The following is a 12,823-nucleotide window of genomic DNA, read 5'->3' on the forward strand; positions in this document are numbered from 1 at the left end:
TTGGCTCCTGGGACGTGACAATGGAGGGAGTTCAATATATGTCCCCAATCAACCCTGCCCCTGCCCCTGCCCCCTACCCCCTGCCCCTTGCTCCCTGCGTGGCCTCCCCTGGAGCCCCAGCCCACCCTAGGACCCGTCAGTGGGCCCTGCTTCTTTGCCTGGGAGACGAGGGTGGAGAGGGAGTCACGGCAGGGTGGTGGTAGGCGCCTGGATCTCGTGTGACATTATACGTTCTCCAGAACTGATGCTTGTTAAGTGGGGCTTTCTTCTGGACCCAGGGGCAGCAGTAGGGGGCAGCAGCTAGTCTGCTGGTGAGCATGGCCCTCTGTCCCCTCCAAGATCCCACGTGTGCTCTGACACAGGTCGTCAGAGCAGGTTGCCTTGAGTTCCCTAAGCCAACATGACCTTGAACATCAGGCCAGGGCCGTTGATGGTGGAGGTTCTTGCTTTAGGGGATGGATACTTTGGTGCTCTTTAAAACTCATTATTCAGATGCTTTTCAGTTTTTCCCTGAGTGGTAGAGATGGTTCTCCTTTTGAACCACAGAAATAAGAAATGGAATCCAGGTACAGATGGAGAATATTTAAATTAAGGACATTAATCACTGATACCTGTTTGGCTGATTCACCTGCCAACAGTGGTGCGCTCCCCCGGTCCTCTATCACCTCAGATTCCTAGAGGGAGGGAACCCTGGGATTTCACCTTGTCCCCTCTGTCCTGCTTGCTCCTTTGATACCTTCTTTACCTCGACCTAAAGAGGAAGCAGAGGAGTTGGAGTTTTGAAATGGCTGAGAAAATGGAAGCCCTTGAATGTTGTGTCTGCATAGTTTTGTCATGTGAGCTTCCCAGTTGCTCAGTGGACAGGCGGGGCTCCCGTGCAGGACCTAGTGCTGCTTTGGGCCCACAGCATTCCCCTGTGTCCCCTGACTGGTGACTGGTGTCCTACACCATGGCTGTGCCCACTTCCTGGGCTCCTGCCGCCCATGGACTCCAGAAGAGGCTGAAGGACACTCATCCAGAGCACTGCAAGTCCTCTGTTGTTCCCATTTTGAATAACCCCTCTCTTTTTTTCCTTAGTTGCTTCAACATTTTGAGATCAAACCATCCTCTTGGACTAAAGCTGTTCCTGCAAAAACCCATGGGCTGCTGACGCCAGGGGGGCCCATCCACGTGCGTTTTGTTAACAGAAAGTGAGCCTGTAAAAAAAAAAAAAAAAAAGAAAGTGAGCCTGTATTTTAAAACCCAGCCAACCGCCTGACACAACCTGGGTGTTCCCATGTCACCGATGACAGCGGAGGAGCCACTTTTAGAGGCTGCCTTGGTGATAACCTGCTCCCCCCCCCCCCCCCCATTCTGGGACACTTGTATGTCTTTATGCAGAGCAATGTCAAAAGATTATTCAACTTTTTGCAAACCAGTGTTGTCTTTTCTTTGGAGAAAGGGCTGTTTAAAGATGAGTGGCACAAGAGACTCATTTTAGACCTAAGGACATCTCCAGCCTGAAAATGAAAGGTTTGAGAACCATTTACCATTCAAATGGTCCTCAAAAGAAAGCTGGGGTAGCCATCCTCATATCAGATAAATTAAAGTTTATCCCAAAGACTGTAGTAAGAGATGAAGAGGGACACTATGTCATACTTAAAGGGTCTATCCAACAAGAAGACCTAACAATCATGAATATTTACGCCCCTAATGTGGGAGCTGCCAAGTATATCAATCAACTAATAACCAAAGTAAAGACATATTTAGATAATAATACACTAATAATAGGAGACATCAACAGACACCACTTTCATTAAATGACAGATCCTCTAAACATAACATCCCCAAGAAACAAGAGCTTTAAATGATACACTTGACCAGATGGATTTCACAGATATATACAGAACTTTGCATCCAAATGCAACTGAATACACATTCTTCTCAAGTGCACATGGAACTTTCTCCAGAATATACCATATACTGGGTCACAAATCAGGTCTCAACTGATACCAAAAGATTAGGATTGTCCCCTGCATATTTCAGGTCACAATGCTTTGAAACTAGAACTCAATCACAAGAAGAAATTTGGAAGAAACTCAAACACATGGATGTTAAAGAGCATCTTACTAAAAGATGAATGGGTCAACCAGGAAATTAGAAAAGAATTAAAAAGATTTACAGAAACTAATGAAGATTCAACCATTCAAGATCTTTGGGATACAGCAAAAGCAGTCCTAAGAGGGAAATACATCTCAATACAAACATCCCTCAAAAAATTAGAAAAAACTCAAATACACAAGCTAACCTTGCACCTAAAGGAACTGGAGAAATAACAGCAAATAAAACTTGCACTAAGCAGAAGAAGAGAGATAATAAAGATTCGAGAACTCAATGAAATAGAGACCAGAAGAACTGTAGAACAGATGAACAAAACCAGGAGTTCATTCTTTGAAAGAATTAATAAGATAGATAAACCATTAGCCAGGCTTATTAAAAAGAAAAAAGACTCAAATTAATAAAATCGTGAATGAAAGAGAAGAAATCACAACCAATGCCAAGAAAACACAAATGATTTTAAAAACGTATTATGAGCAGCTATACGCCAATAAATTAGGCAATCTAGAAGGAATGGATGTGTTTCTGGAAAACCACAAATTACCAAAACTGGAACAGGATGAAATAGAAAACCTGAACAGGCCAATAACCAGGGAGGAAATTGAAGCAGTCATCAAAAACCTCCCAAGACACAAAAGTCCAGGGCCAGATGGCTTCCCAGGGGAATCCTATCAAACGTTTAAAGAAGAAACCATACCTATTCTACTAAAGCTGTTTGGAAAGATAGAAAGAGATGGAGTACTGCCAAATTCGTTCTATGAGGCCAGCATCACCTTAATTCCAAAACCAGACAACCTCCCCCCCCCAAAAAAGGAGAATTATAGATCAATATCCCTGATGAACACAGATGCAAAAATCCTCAACAAAATACTAGCCAATAGGATCCAACAGTACATTAAGAGGATTATGTACCATGACCAAGTGAGATTTATCCCCGGGATGCAAGGTTGGTTCAACACCTTGGTAAAACAATCAACGTGATAGATAATATCAACAAGAGAAAAAACAAGAACCATATGATCCTTTCAATAGATTCAGAGAAAGCATTTGACAGGAGCCCGGCCTGTCCACTGAGTAACTGGGAAGCTCACGTGACAAAGATATGCAGACACAACATTCAAAGGGCTTCCATTTTCTCAGCCATTTCAAAATGCATTTGACAAAATACAGCATCCATTCCTGATCAAAACTCCTCAGAGTGTAGGGATAGAGGGAACATTCCTCAGCATCTTAAAGCCATCTACGAAAAGCCCACAGCAAATATTCTCAATGGGGAAAAACTGAGAGACTTTCCCCTAACATCAGGAATACAACAGGGATGTCCACTCTCACCACTGCTACTCAACATAGTACTGGAAGTCCTAGCCTCAGCAATCAGACAACAAAAAGAAATAAAAGCCATTCAAATTGGCAAAGAAGAAGTCATACTCTCCCTCTTTGCAGATGACATGATACTCTACATAGAAAACCCAAAGTCTCCACCCTAAGATTGTTAGAACTCATACAGCAGTTTGGTAATGTGGCAGGATACAAAATCAATGCCCAGAAATCAGTGGCATTTCTATACATTAACAATGAGACTGAAGAAAGAGAAATTAAGGAGTTAATCCCATTTACAATTGCACCAAAAACATAAGATACCAAGGAATAAACCTAACCAAAGAGATAAAAGATCTATACCCTAAAAACTACAGAACACTTCTGAAAGAATTTGAGGAAGAAACAAAGGAATGGAAAAATATTCCATGCTCATGGATTGGAAGAATTAATATTGCAAAAGTGTCTAAGCTACCCGGGGCAATTTACACGTTCAGTGCAGTACCTATCAAAATACCATGGACTTTCTTCAGAGAGTTGGAACAAATTATCTTAAGATTAGTGTGGAATCAGAAAAGACCCCGGGAATATTGAAAAAGAAAACCAGAACCGGGGGCATCACAATGCCAGATCTTAAGTTGTACTACAAAGCTGTGATCATCAGGACAGTGTGGTACTGACACAAAAACAAACACATAGATCAATGGAACCGAATAGAGAACCCAGAAATGGGCGCTCAACTCTATGGTCAACTAATATTCGACAAAGAAGGAATGAGAATCCACATGAAAAAGGACAGTCTCTTCAATAAATGGTGCTGGGAAGATTGGACATCCACATGCAGAAGAATGAAACTAGACCACTCTCTTACACCATACACAAAGATACACTCAAAATGGATGAAAGATCTAAATGTGACACAAGAATCCATCAAAATCCTAGAGGAGAACACAGGCAACACCCTTTTTGAACTCGGCCACAGCAACTTCTTGCAAGATACATTTGTGAAGGCAAAGGAAACAAAAGCAAAAATGAACTATTGGGACTTAAGATAAAAAGCTTCTGCACAGCAAAGGAAACAGTCAACAAAACTCAAAGACAACCTACAGAATGGGAGAAGATATTTGCAAATGACATATCAGATAAAGGGCTAGTTTCCAAGATCTATAAAGAACCTTTTAAACTCAACACCAAAGAAACAAACAATCCAATCATGAAATGGGCAAAAGACATGAAGAGAAATCTCACAGAGGAAGACATGGACATGGCCAACAAGCACATGAGAAAATGCTCCGCATCACTTGCCATCAGGGAAATACAAATCAAAACCACAATGAGATCCCACCTCACACCAGTGAGAATGGGGAAAATTAACAAGGCGGGAAACCACAAATGTTGGAGAGGATGTGGAGAAAGGGGAACCCTCTTACACTGCTGGTGGGAATGTGAACTGGTGCAGCCACTCTGGAAAACTGTGTGGAGGTTCCTCAAAGAGTTAAAAATAGACCTGCCCTACGACCCAGCAATTGCACTGCTGGGGATTTACCCCAAAGATACAGTAGTGAAATGCTGGGACACCTGCACCCCAATGTTTATAGCAGCAATGTCCACAATAGCCAAACTGTGGAAGGATCTTTGGTGTCCATCGACAGATGAATGGATAAAGATGTGGTCTATGTATACAATGGAATATTCCTCAGCCATGAGAAACGACAAATACTCACCATTTGCTTCAACGTGGATGGAACTGGAGGGTATGATGCTGAGTGAAGTAAGTCAGTCGGAGAAGGACAAACATTATATGGTCTTACTCATGGGAAACATAAAAAATGGTGAAAGGGAATATAAGGGAAGGGAGAGAAAATGGGTGGGAAATATCAGAGAGGGTGATGGAACACGAGAGACTCTTAACTCTGGGAAATGAACAAGGGGTGGTGGAGGGAAAGGTGGGCAGGTGATGGGGTGACGGGCACTGAGGGGGGCACTTGACAGGATGTTACGCTATATGTTGGCAAATCAAACTCCAATAAAAAATATACAAAAAAAAAAAAAGACAAGTGGCACTGGATCGTTGGTGTTTCCTATGTGGTCTTACCCTTGTGCTATACTTGATATGCAACTAACTATAGTCTCCTATACGTTCATTCAAGGAAATGTTGGTTTACTTATAAATTCAGTGCCTGAATATGTCTTCTGTAATACTGCACCAGGACTCTGTCAAGAGGCAAACGCTGTTTCTAATTTGAAGAGGGAGCATTGGGAATGTCTCTGTAATAATGTAAGTATGGGAAGAAAGCACCGGAGTCAACATTTTATGCTGAGCACCAGAGTTAGATCCTGCAGGAGGGCTCAAAATTAAAAGGACCATATTCTTGTTTTTCTCTCCAAGATTGGTGCTTCTTTTTCCAGTAACAGCTCCTAAAGAAGTTGAATATTAGCTTTTCTTTGAAAGAAATCATCAGTAAAACATAGAACTTCTGGTGAAACACAGAATAATTGGGCTTTCTAACTAAGTGTAAACGTTAAGCAGATGTATAAGAAAGAAAATCTGATGGTGTGGAATTTCATTGCCTCAGTCGAGAAAAATGAATTAAACAAAGCATCGTGGCAAACAGTGTAACTTTAGAACATTTTTATTTCAAGGAAAAATAAATATATAAACGGATGAACTATAGATAAAATAATATTTTGATCTTCATGGTGTTGTTTTAAATATCTGAACTGGAAATGTGATCCAGCTGTTGGTGCTTATGTAAGGCTCCAACCGGACGCCTTGGGCCTCAGGATTGCTCGCTCATGCCAAGCTCTGATGCCTTTCATACTCCTTGCTGATTGCTAATAAGAAAAAAACACCATTTTATAACATTTCCCCTGCATAGTCATGCTTGAAACTGCTTATTCTCAATCTCAAAAACCCTTTCACATAGTCCTTCCCTGAAATCACCTCCCTACTAATACATACCATATACCTCCCCCCAACTTTAGTCATGCTGCCAAATAACCCTTAAGTTAAGTATAAATAATAGCCCTTTCACATACCATTTTTGTTAAAGTATGTAACAATGTTAAGTCTATGTGTGAGGACAGAATAACTTTAGGACGAGGGCTGTAAAAGTATGTACAGTTAAATATGAACTTATGTCATAATAACCAACAAGATGTTGGATTACTTTGAGGCATGTAAACTTTTTATAAGATAGCTACAATTTTATTCTGTTTGTGACTGAAATTAAAAAGTATTGAGATTAACTAAGCAACTTGAAGCGACCTCTTATTCTATAAGGCAACCCTCTTGTGAAGTGGGGCCCTTGCCTGGCAATGGAAGAACATGGCACAGACCATGAAGTGTTCTTACCAAAGAAATGGAAATTGTATTGGATAAGTCTGTAGATCTACTACCAGTTTATAGGAAATACAGGTTTCCTGGTAGAGGGACATGTTAAAACTCCAAGACGATACCATGTGATTTCACTCATAAGTGGAATCTAAAAACAAAAAACAAATGACTAAACAAACAGCAAAAATACAGAGAACATGCTGATGCATGCCTGAGGGAGGGGGGACAGACGTGGGGGGATACAAGCATCCAGTTACGGGATGACCAGTTACGGATGAAAGACACAGTATAGGGAATACAGTCACTGGCATTGTAATGCCTTGTATGGTGACAGGTGACAGCTACATGTATGATGAGGGCAACATAATATTTCAACTTGTCAAATCACTAGGTGTTGCACACCTGAAACAGGTAACATTGTGTGTCGACTACACTCAAATAAAAAAAAAATGGTTTTGAAATGAAAAAAAAAAGTGGAAAAATAAATAAAATACACAATAATAGCTTTCCAAAAAACCCCCAAAGAAATAAAAAACAAAAAACAAAAAATCCCAAACAACAACTTCACGCAGATATAATCAGTAGAACCCAGAATATAGTGAAGTCTACATGACAACTGGTTTTGTTTGTTTTTAGCAAATAAGCAAAAAAGGAAAAAGGAAAAGAGGAAGGGGACTGTTGCAGATTATGAGAGATTTAAGAGACATATTGACCACATGTGATGCAGGACTTGGATTGAATCCAGATTTAAATAAACCACTCATAAAGAGACATTTAAGAGATAATTAGGGAAATTCGAACACTGTATTTGATGATAAGGAATTACTGTTTTGTGTGTGTGTGTGTGTGTGTGTGTGTGTGCTAGTAGTAGTTATTACATTAAAAGAGAGATCTTCTCTCTTGGAGTTATCTCTGAGAGATACCAATGGGATGAGCTGCTATGACATCTTGGATCTGCTTTAAAATAGCAGTGCTGTGGAGGGTGGGTGATGTGCGGGGGTGGTGGAGGGCCAGGTGATTGAGTCGGCCCAGTGCTAACTGCTGGAGCTGGGTGCAGGGTACCTGGAGGATTTGTGACATTCCCCCTGCCTTGTGTAAGCGTGTGTGCATTTCCATAATAAAACATGTCTTCAAAGCCAAAGATTGGATTGATCAATAACCTCATTTTTCATTTCTTTTTCATCACTATCCACTAACCAGCCAAACTGACTATAAATTAGGTTCTTCGGAGAGCTACCCTTTTCTTTGAATAACTGTTAGAGATGATCGATTTAAGTACAGGACCTCCCCTGTGCTAGGACTCGGGGTGGGGGTTGGCCATGGTCAGGCCAGGCCATGGTCAGCCAGCCCTTCCCTTTGGAGCTGAGGTCAGATCCAGACATACGGGTGAGGGAGGGAAGGAGCAGGGAGGGAGACGAGGTACGTGAAAGCCCTGGGTGTGAGACTGGTGGGACCTGCAGCATCTGTTCCCTGCTTCAGGGTTCGCAGACTCCAAACTCCACTTCTAAGAACGTGCAGGTCCAAAGGGCTCAGCTCCTGGCAGGCCTGAGAGCTGCGGAGGTGCGGGGCGCGTGGTGAGAATCAGCTCCAGGCTGCTCCGCCCGGGCAGGCCTCGGCACCGGCTGGAGGCTGCAGGGATGGTGGCTGCACGCTGGCCTGGCCGCCGCACTGAGCAAACGCTAACAGCCGGACGGCAGCCGGGGTTCCTGTTCCCCGAGGTGTTGGACAGGCTTGGCCTGTGGCACCCTGACCCGAGGTCACCGCTGGAGAAGAAACGCCTTCAGTTACTTTTAGCTGCTGTAACATTCTCATTTAATAATGAAGATAATAAGACATCCCTGAAGTTCACTCACAGACAAGCCCCAGCGCCCCCTCCACTCTGGGCGGCCCAGGGAAGCCCCCGAGGGAGGGACAGGTTGGCGTCCCCCCCCCCCCCCTCCGGCTTTGGAGCTGGCAGAGGAAGAAGAGGTGGCAGGAAGGGGAAGGGTGGCTTCTGATGGCCACGGGAGATCTGGCTTCGGGCTCTTTGGCCTGAGCAGGCATGCCCAGCTGACCCTCCCTCCTTTGGGGTTTTTCTAAATGAGGATCCGCCAACTGTACAGACAAGACAGGCAATGCCTTTCCTCCAAGTGGCTTCTTATGACTGTCACCAGCCATGGGGCATCCAGGGTCCACTTCTCTCTGGGTCCCGTGGCCCATCCAAGCTCTTTCCTTGGGGAGACTCCACCCCCTGCCCTGGCTCTGCTGCCCCCCTGCCCTGCCTCGCTGTGTGTCCAGGCTAGTGTGGGGACCCTTCCAGGTGTGAGCTGGACACCAGGGCCTGTACCCCACAGCCTGCAAGCAGTGAGGGTCAGGCTCCTTCTGAGTGGCTCACTCAGCCTGGGGTGAGGAGATAACCCCAGGCTGCAGCTGGGGGAGTGGGAACTCACCACCTGCCGGCTCAGCTGAAAGACACAGAGCCCCTGTGCCTTGGTCACAGCTGGGGCCCAGGGAGACCTTGTGGTGCTCCTTCTTCGGGCCTCCAGGAAGCCTTCAGGTCCCAGCTGAAACCAGGGACAGGTCAGGCCCACACCGGACGAAGTGTGGCATGCAAGTCTGCGTACGGCGTTCTTACTTTTTAAGACAAGGACCAGACCTGTTGCCTGGAATGGGCCATGTGAATCTGCCCAGGGTGGAAAGGAGGCCATGTAGATCCGCACCTTCTTTTCTTTTTTAAGATTTTCTTTTTAAGTAATCTCTACACCCAACATGGGGCTTGAACTTGCAATCCGGAGACCAAGAATCACTGGCATCACTGACTGAGCCAGTCAGGTGCCCCTCTCTGATCTTCCTGAGATTTAAATAGCTAATTTCATTGTATTGTGACCTGCATGACGTTGTTGAGGGTTGCTTTGTGGTCTCATACAGGGTTAATTTTTTAAAATATTGCATCTGTGCTTGTTGTGTGCAGGGCTCAACATATGTCTTATTAGGCCAGGCTTGGTGGTGAGCGTCGAGAACATCTGTCTGCTTACTAACGTGTGCCTGCCAGTTATTGAAAATGTTCTGTTAAAAATTCTCACTCTGATTGTGGATTTATCAGGTTTTGCTTAATATATTTTTGGTTCACGTTATTAGGTGCATCCAAGTAAAGTGTTGTTTTATCTTCCTGGTGACCTATCCCATTTGTCATCACCATTGTCATTATCATTGATGCCCTCCGGGTACTTTTGTCTTAAAGCCCATTTCCATCTGCCATTTCTTTAGCTACTGCATCTTTATTTTATTTGCCTGGTATTTCTATTCCCATTGTAACCCTCTTCTCTTCCCTCCACACCTCCCCCCAATTCTTTTATTTTCAATCATACTATGTTCTTATGTCCCAGATGTCTCTCTTGTAAACCGAACATAGCTGGATTGAAAAAAAAAAATCCCATTTGGTGATCTGTGTCATTTAACTCTTAACATTTATTGTGATCACTGACACATTTTGATTTATCTTACATTTTATTTTGTGCTTTCTGTTTAACCTCTCTCCCTCCGTCTCCTTTGATTCTCCTTTCCTGACTTCTTTTTGATTTGATTGAGTTTTTTTTCCCTTTCCCCTCCCCACTGGCTTGGCAACAATGCACTCTCTTCTTACTTTTTTAATGATCACTCCTAAATTTTTAAAAAGATTTTATTTTTATTTATTTATTTTTAAAAGATTTTTAAAATTTATTTGAGAGACAGCACAAGCTGGAAGGGGGATGGGGAAGGGGCAGAGGGAGAGGGAGAAGCAGACTTCCACTGAGCAAGGATTCCCCACTTGAGGCTTGATCCCAGGATCCTGGGATAATGACCTCAGCCAAAGGCAAATGCTTAACCAACTGACCTACCCAGTGGTCCCTAAGATTTTATTTTTAAGTAATCTCTACACCTAAAGTGGTGCTTGAATTCACAACCCTTAGATCAAGAGTGTACAGTTTATGACCTAGCCAGCCGAGGGGGCCCCATCCCCTAAACTTTTAACATACATCATTAACCAAGTCTGAGATTAATCTGCATCTCTACCTTCTCCTCATGACACAGGGACGTCAGCAGGGTTAACTCCGGCACCCCCCCCCCCCCGCTTCTGTCTTATGTGTCCCTCCTGCCCTGTCTTTGGGTTCACCTTTTCTAACCTCCTTATTACTTACTACTGTAATTATGGTTTTATAGCATAAACACTCTTTTAGATTTACCCACATATTTACCTCTCTCTTTGCCATCCATTTATTTCTTGCATCTCAGATCTTCCTTCTGGTGTTAATTCCTTTCTTCCTGAAGTACATAATTTAGAAGTTGTAGCAATAAAAATCCGTTAGTGGTAACCTAGGGATGTCAGTCAACGTGACTGAGGTGAGCACTGCCATCTGGTATTCAAAGATTGTTAAGAGAGTAGATCCTCAGAGTCCTCATTCCAAGGAGAAAACATCTTTTGTTCTTTTTCTTTCTTTCTTTCTTTTTTTTTTTTTGGTATCTATAAGAGATGAGGATATTAAGTCAGCTTATTGTAGTAATCATTTCACTATATGTCAAATTGTTATGCTGTACACCTTAAACTCATACAATGCTGTCTGTCAATTATATCCCAATAAAACTGGAAAAAAGTTTAAGAAAACGTCACATAAAACAGAACAAATGTATTGGTAGTAAACTCAGTTTTGTCTGGAAATGTCATCCTTTTTTGTTTTTTGTTTTGTTTTGTTTTAAAAGATTATTTATTTATTTATTCATGAGACACACATCCACAGAGAGGCAGAGACATAGGCAGCGGGAGAAGCAGTCTCCATGCAGGAAGCCCTATATGGGACTCTATCCCGGAACTCTGGGGTCACGCCCTGAGCCAAAGGCAGATGCTCAACTGCTGAGCCACCCAGGTGTCCCTATGTTTTCAAATTTTATATAAATAGTGTCATACTCCACAGCCTGCTTTATTCTCTCAACATTATGTTATGTATTCCTGTTGTTACATGTCGCTGTTTCTTTAATAACTCTCCATAGTATTTAATTATATTAATGTAGCTTAACATATTTATCCACATACCTAAAAGATGCTTTTTCAACTAACAACTTATTTTATTATGACTATTACTATAATACTTTAATTGTGAAAAATTTCAAGCAGCCACATATATAGAGTAATGAGCCCCCTACTATCAGCCTCAACAATCATCAAGTCGTAGCCAATCAGGTTTTATATGTATTTCCACTTACTAGATTACTTTGAAGCAAACACTACACATCATATTATCACATGTGTTTCTTTAAAAGATTTTATTTATTTATTCATGAGAGATACAGAAAGAGAGGCAGAGACTTAGGCAGAGGGAGAAGCAGGCTCCCTGTGGGGAGTCTGATTTGGGGCTTGATCCCAGGACCCTTAGATCATGACCTGAGCCAAAGGCAGATGCCCCCGAGCCACCCAGGTGCCCCTCAACACATGTGTTAATAGTTCAAGGTACATCTCTCAAACATAAGGATTATTTAAAACAGATAACTTTAATACCATAATAACACCTAAAAAAATAACAGAGATTCATTATTATTATGAAATACCCAGTTGGTGTTCAAACTTCCAATCATCTCATGAATAAAATTTTTACATGATTTAAATAAATTCAAATAAGGTCCATTTGTTGAGATTGGCTGATTTGTCTCTTAAGTCTTCTTTAGGGTTCTCCTTCTTTTCCTCTTTCTTTCTTCCTAAAATTTCCTTGCGATTTGTTTATTGCAGAAACCAGGTCATTTGTCCTATGAAAATCCACCCCCCCCCCATAGTCTGACTGTTGCTAATCTCATTCTTCTGGTATCATTGAACATGTTCTTCCATCCTCTGCTTTGCCTGTATTTTTGTGGCTACATCTAGAAGCCACCCTCCTCCTTGGATAATTTAGTTGAATATGAAACTGCACTGGTGATTATTCTCTCTCAACACTTTGAAGATATTATCCTGTTGTCATCAGGCTTTGGTTATTGCTGGTGAGAAAGAGTCTATTCCTACTTTGTAGGGAATTTATCTGGTCTGTCCGGCTGTCCTTACTCTTGGTCTTTAAGTCCTCCAATATCATT

The 12,823-nt window shown here is 42.5% G+C and overlaps 1 protein-coding gene and 1 long non-coding RNA gene across 8 annotated transcripts in view; one reads left to right on the forward strand and one right to left on the reverse strand.

Annotated features, from left to right (window-relative positions):
• The window catches only part of CYP27C1 (cytochrome P450 family 27 subfamily C member 1), a 30,753-nt gene extending 22,861 nt beyond the window's left edge, over positions 1–7,892 (forward strand). For 3 of the 4 annotated variants that reach the window (XM_072757491.1, XM_072757493.1, XM_072757494.1), the window contains exon 9: positions 1,078–7,892. In XM_072757491.1, coding sequence (XP_072613592.1) covers positions 1,078–1,194 — 117 coding nt within the window. In that variant the 3' untranslated portion in view covers positions 1,195–7,892. The remainder of the gene's footprint in view (positions 1–1,077) is intronic. The other variant, XM_072757492.1, reaches the window with a different exon arrangement.
• The window catches only part of LOC112932716 (uncharacterized), a 76,743-nt gene continuing 69,949 nt past the window's right edge, over positions 6,030–12,823 (reverse strand). The window contains exons 2-5 of one of the 4 annotated variants that reach the window (XR_003237537.2): positions 10,966–11,231; positions 8,206–8,514; positions 6,770–6,899; positions 6,030–6,249 (exon numbers count right to left, since the gene is read on the reverse strand). This is a non-coding gene — a long non-coding RNA (uncharacterized lncRNA). Of the gene's footprint in view, positions 8,515–10,965; positions 11,232–12,823 lie in introns of all 4 variants that reach the window. The other 3 variants (XR_003237536.2, XR_012001484.1, XR_012001483.1) reach the window with 3 other exon arrangements.

The sequence above is a fragment of the Vulpes vulpes genome, chromosome 5 (assembly GCF_048418805.1).
Source record: "Vulpes vulpes isolate BD-2025 chromosome 5, VulVul3, whole genome shotgun sequence".
Lineage (NCBI taxonomy): Eukaryota > Metazoa > Chordata > Mammalia > Carnivora > Canidae > Vulpes > Vulpes vulpes.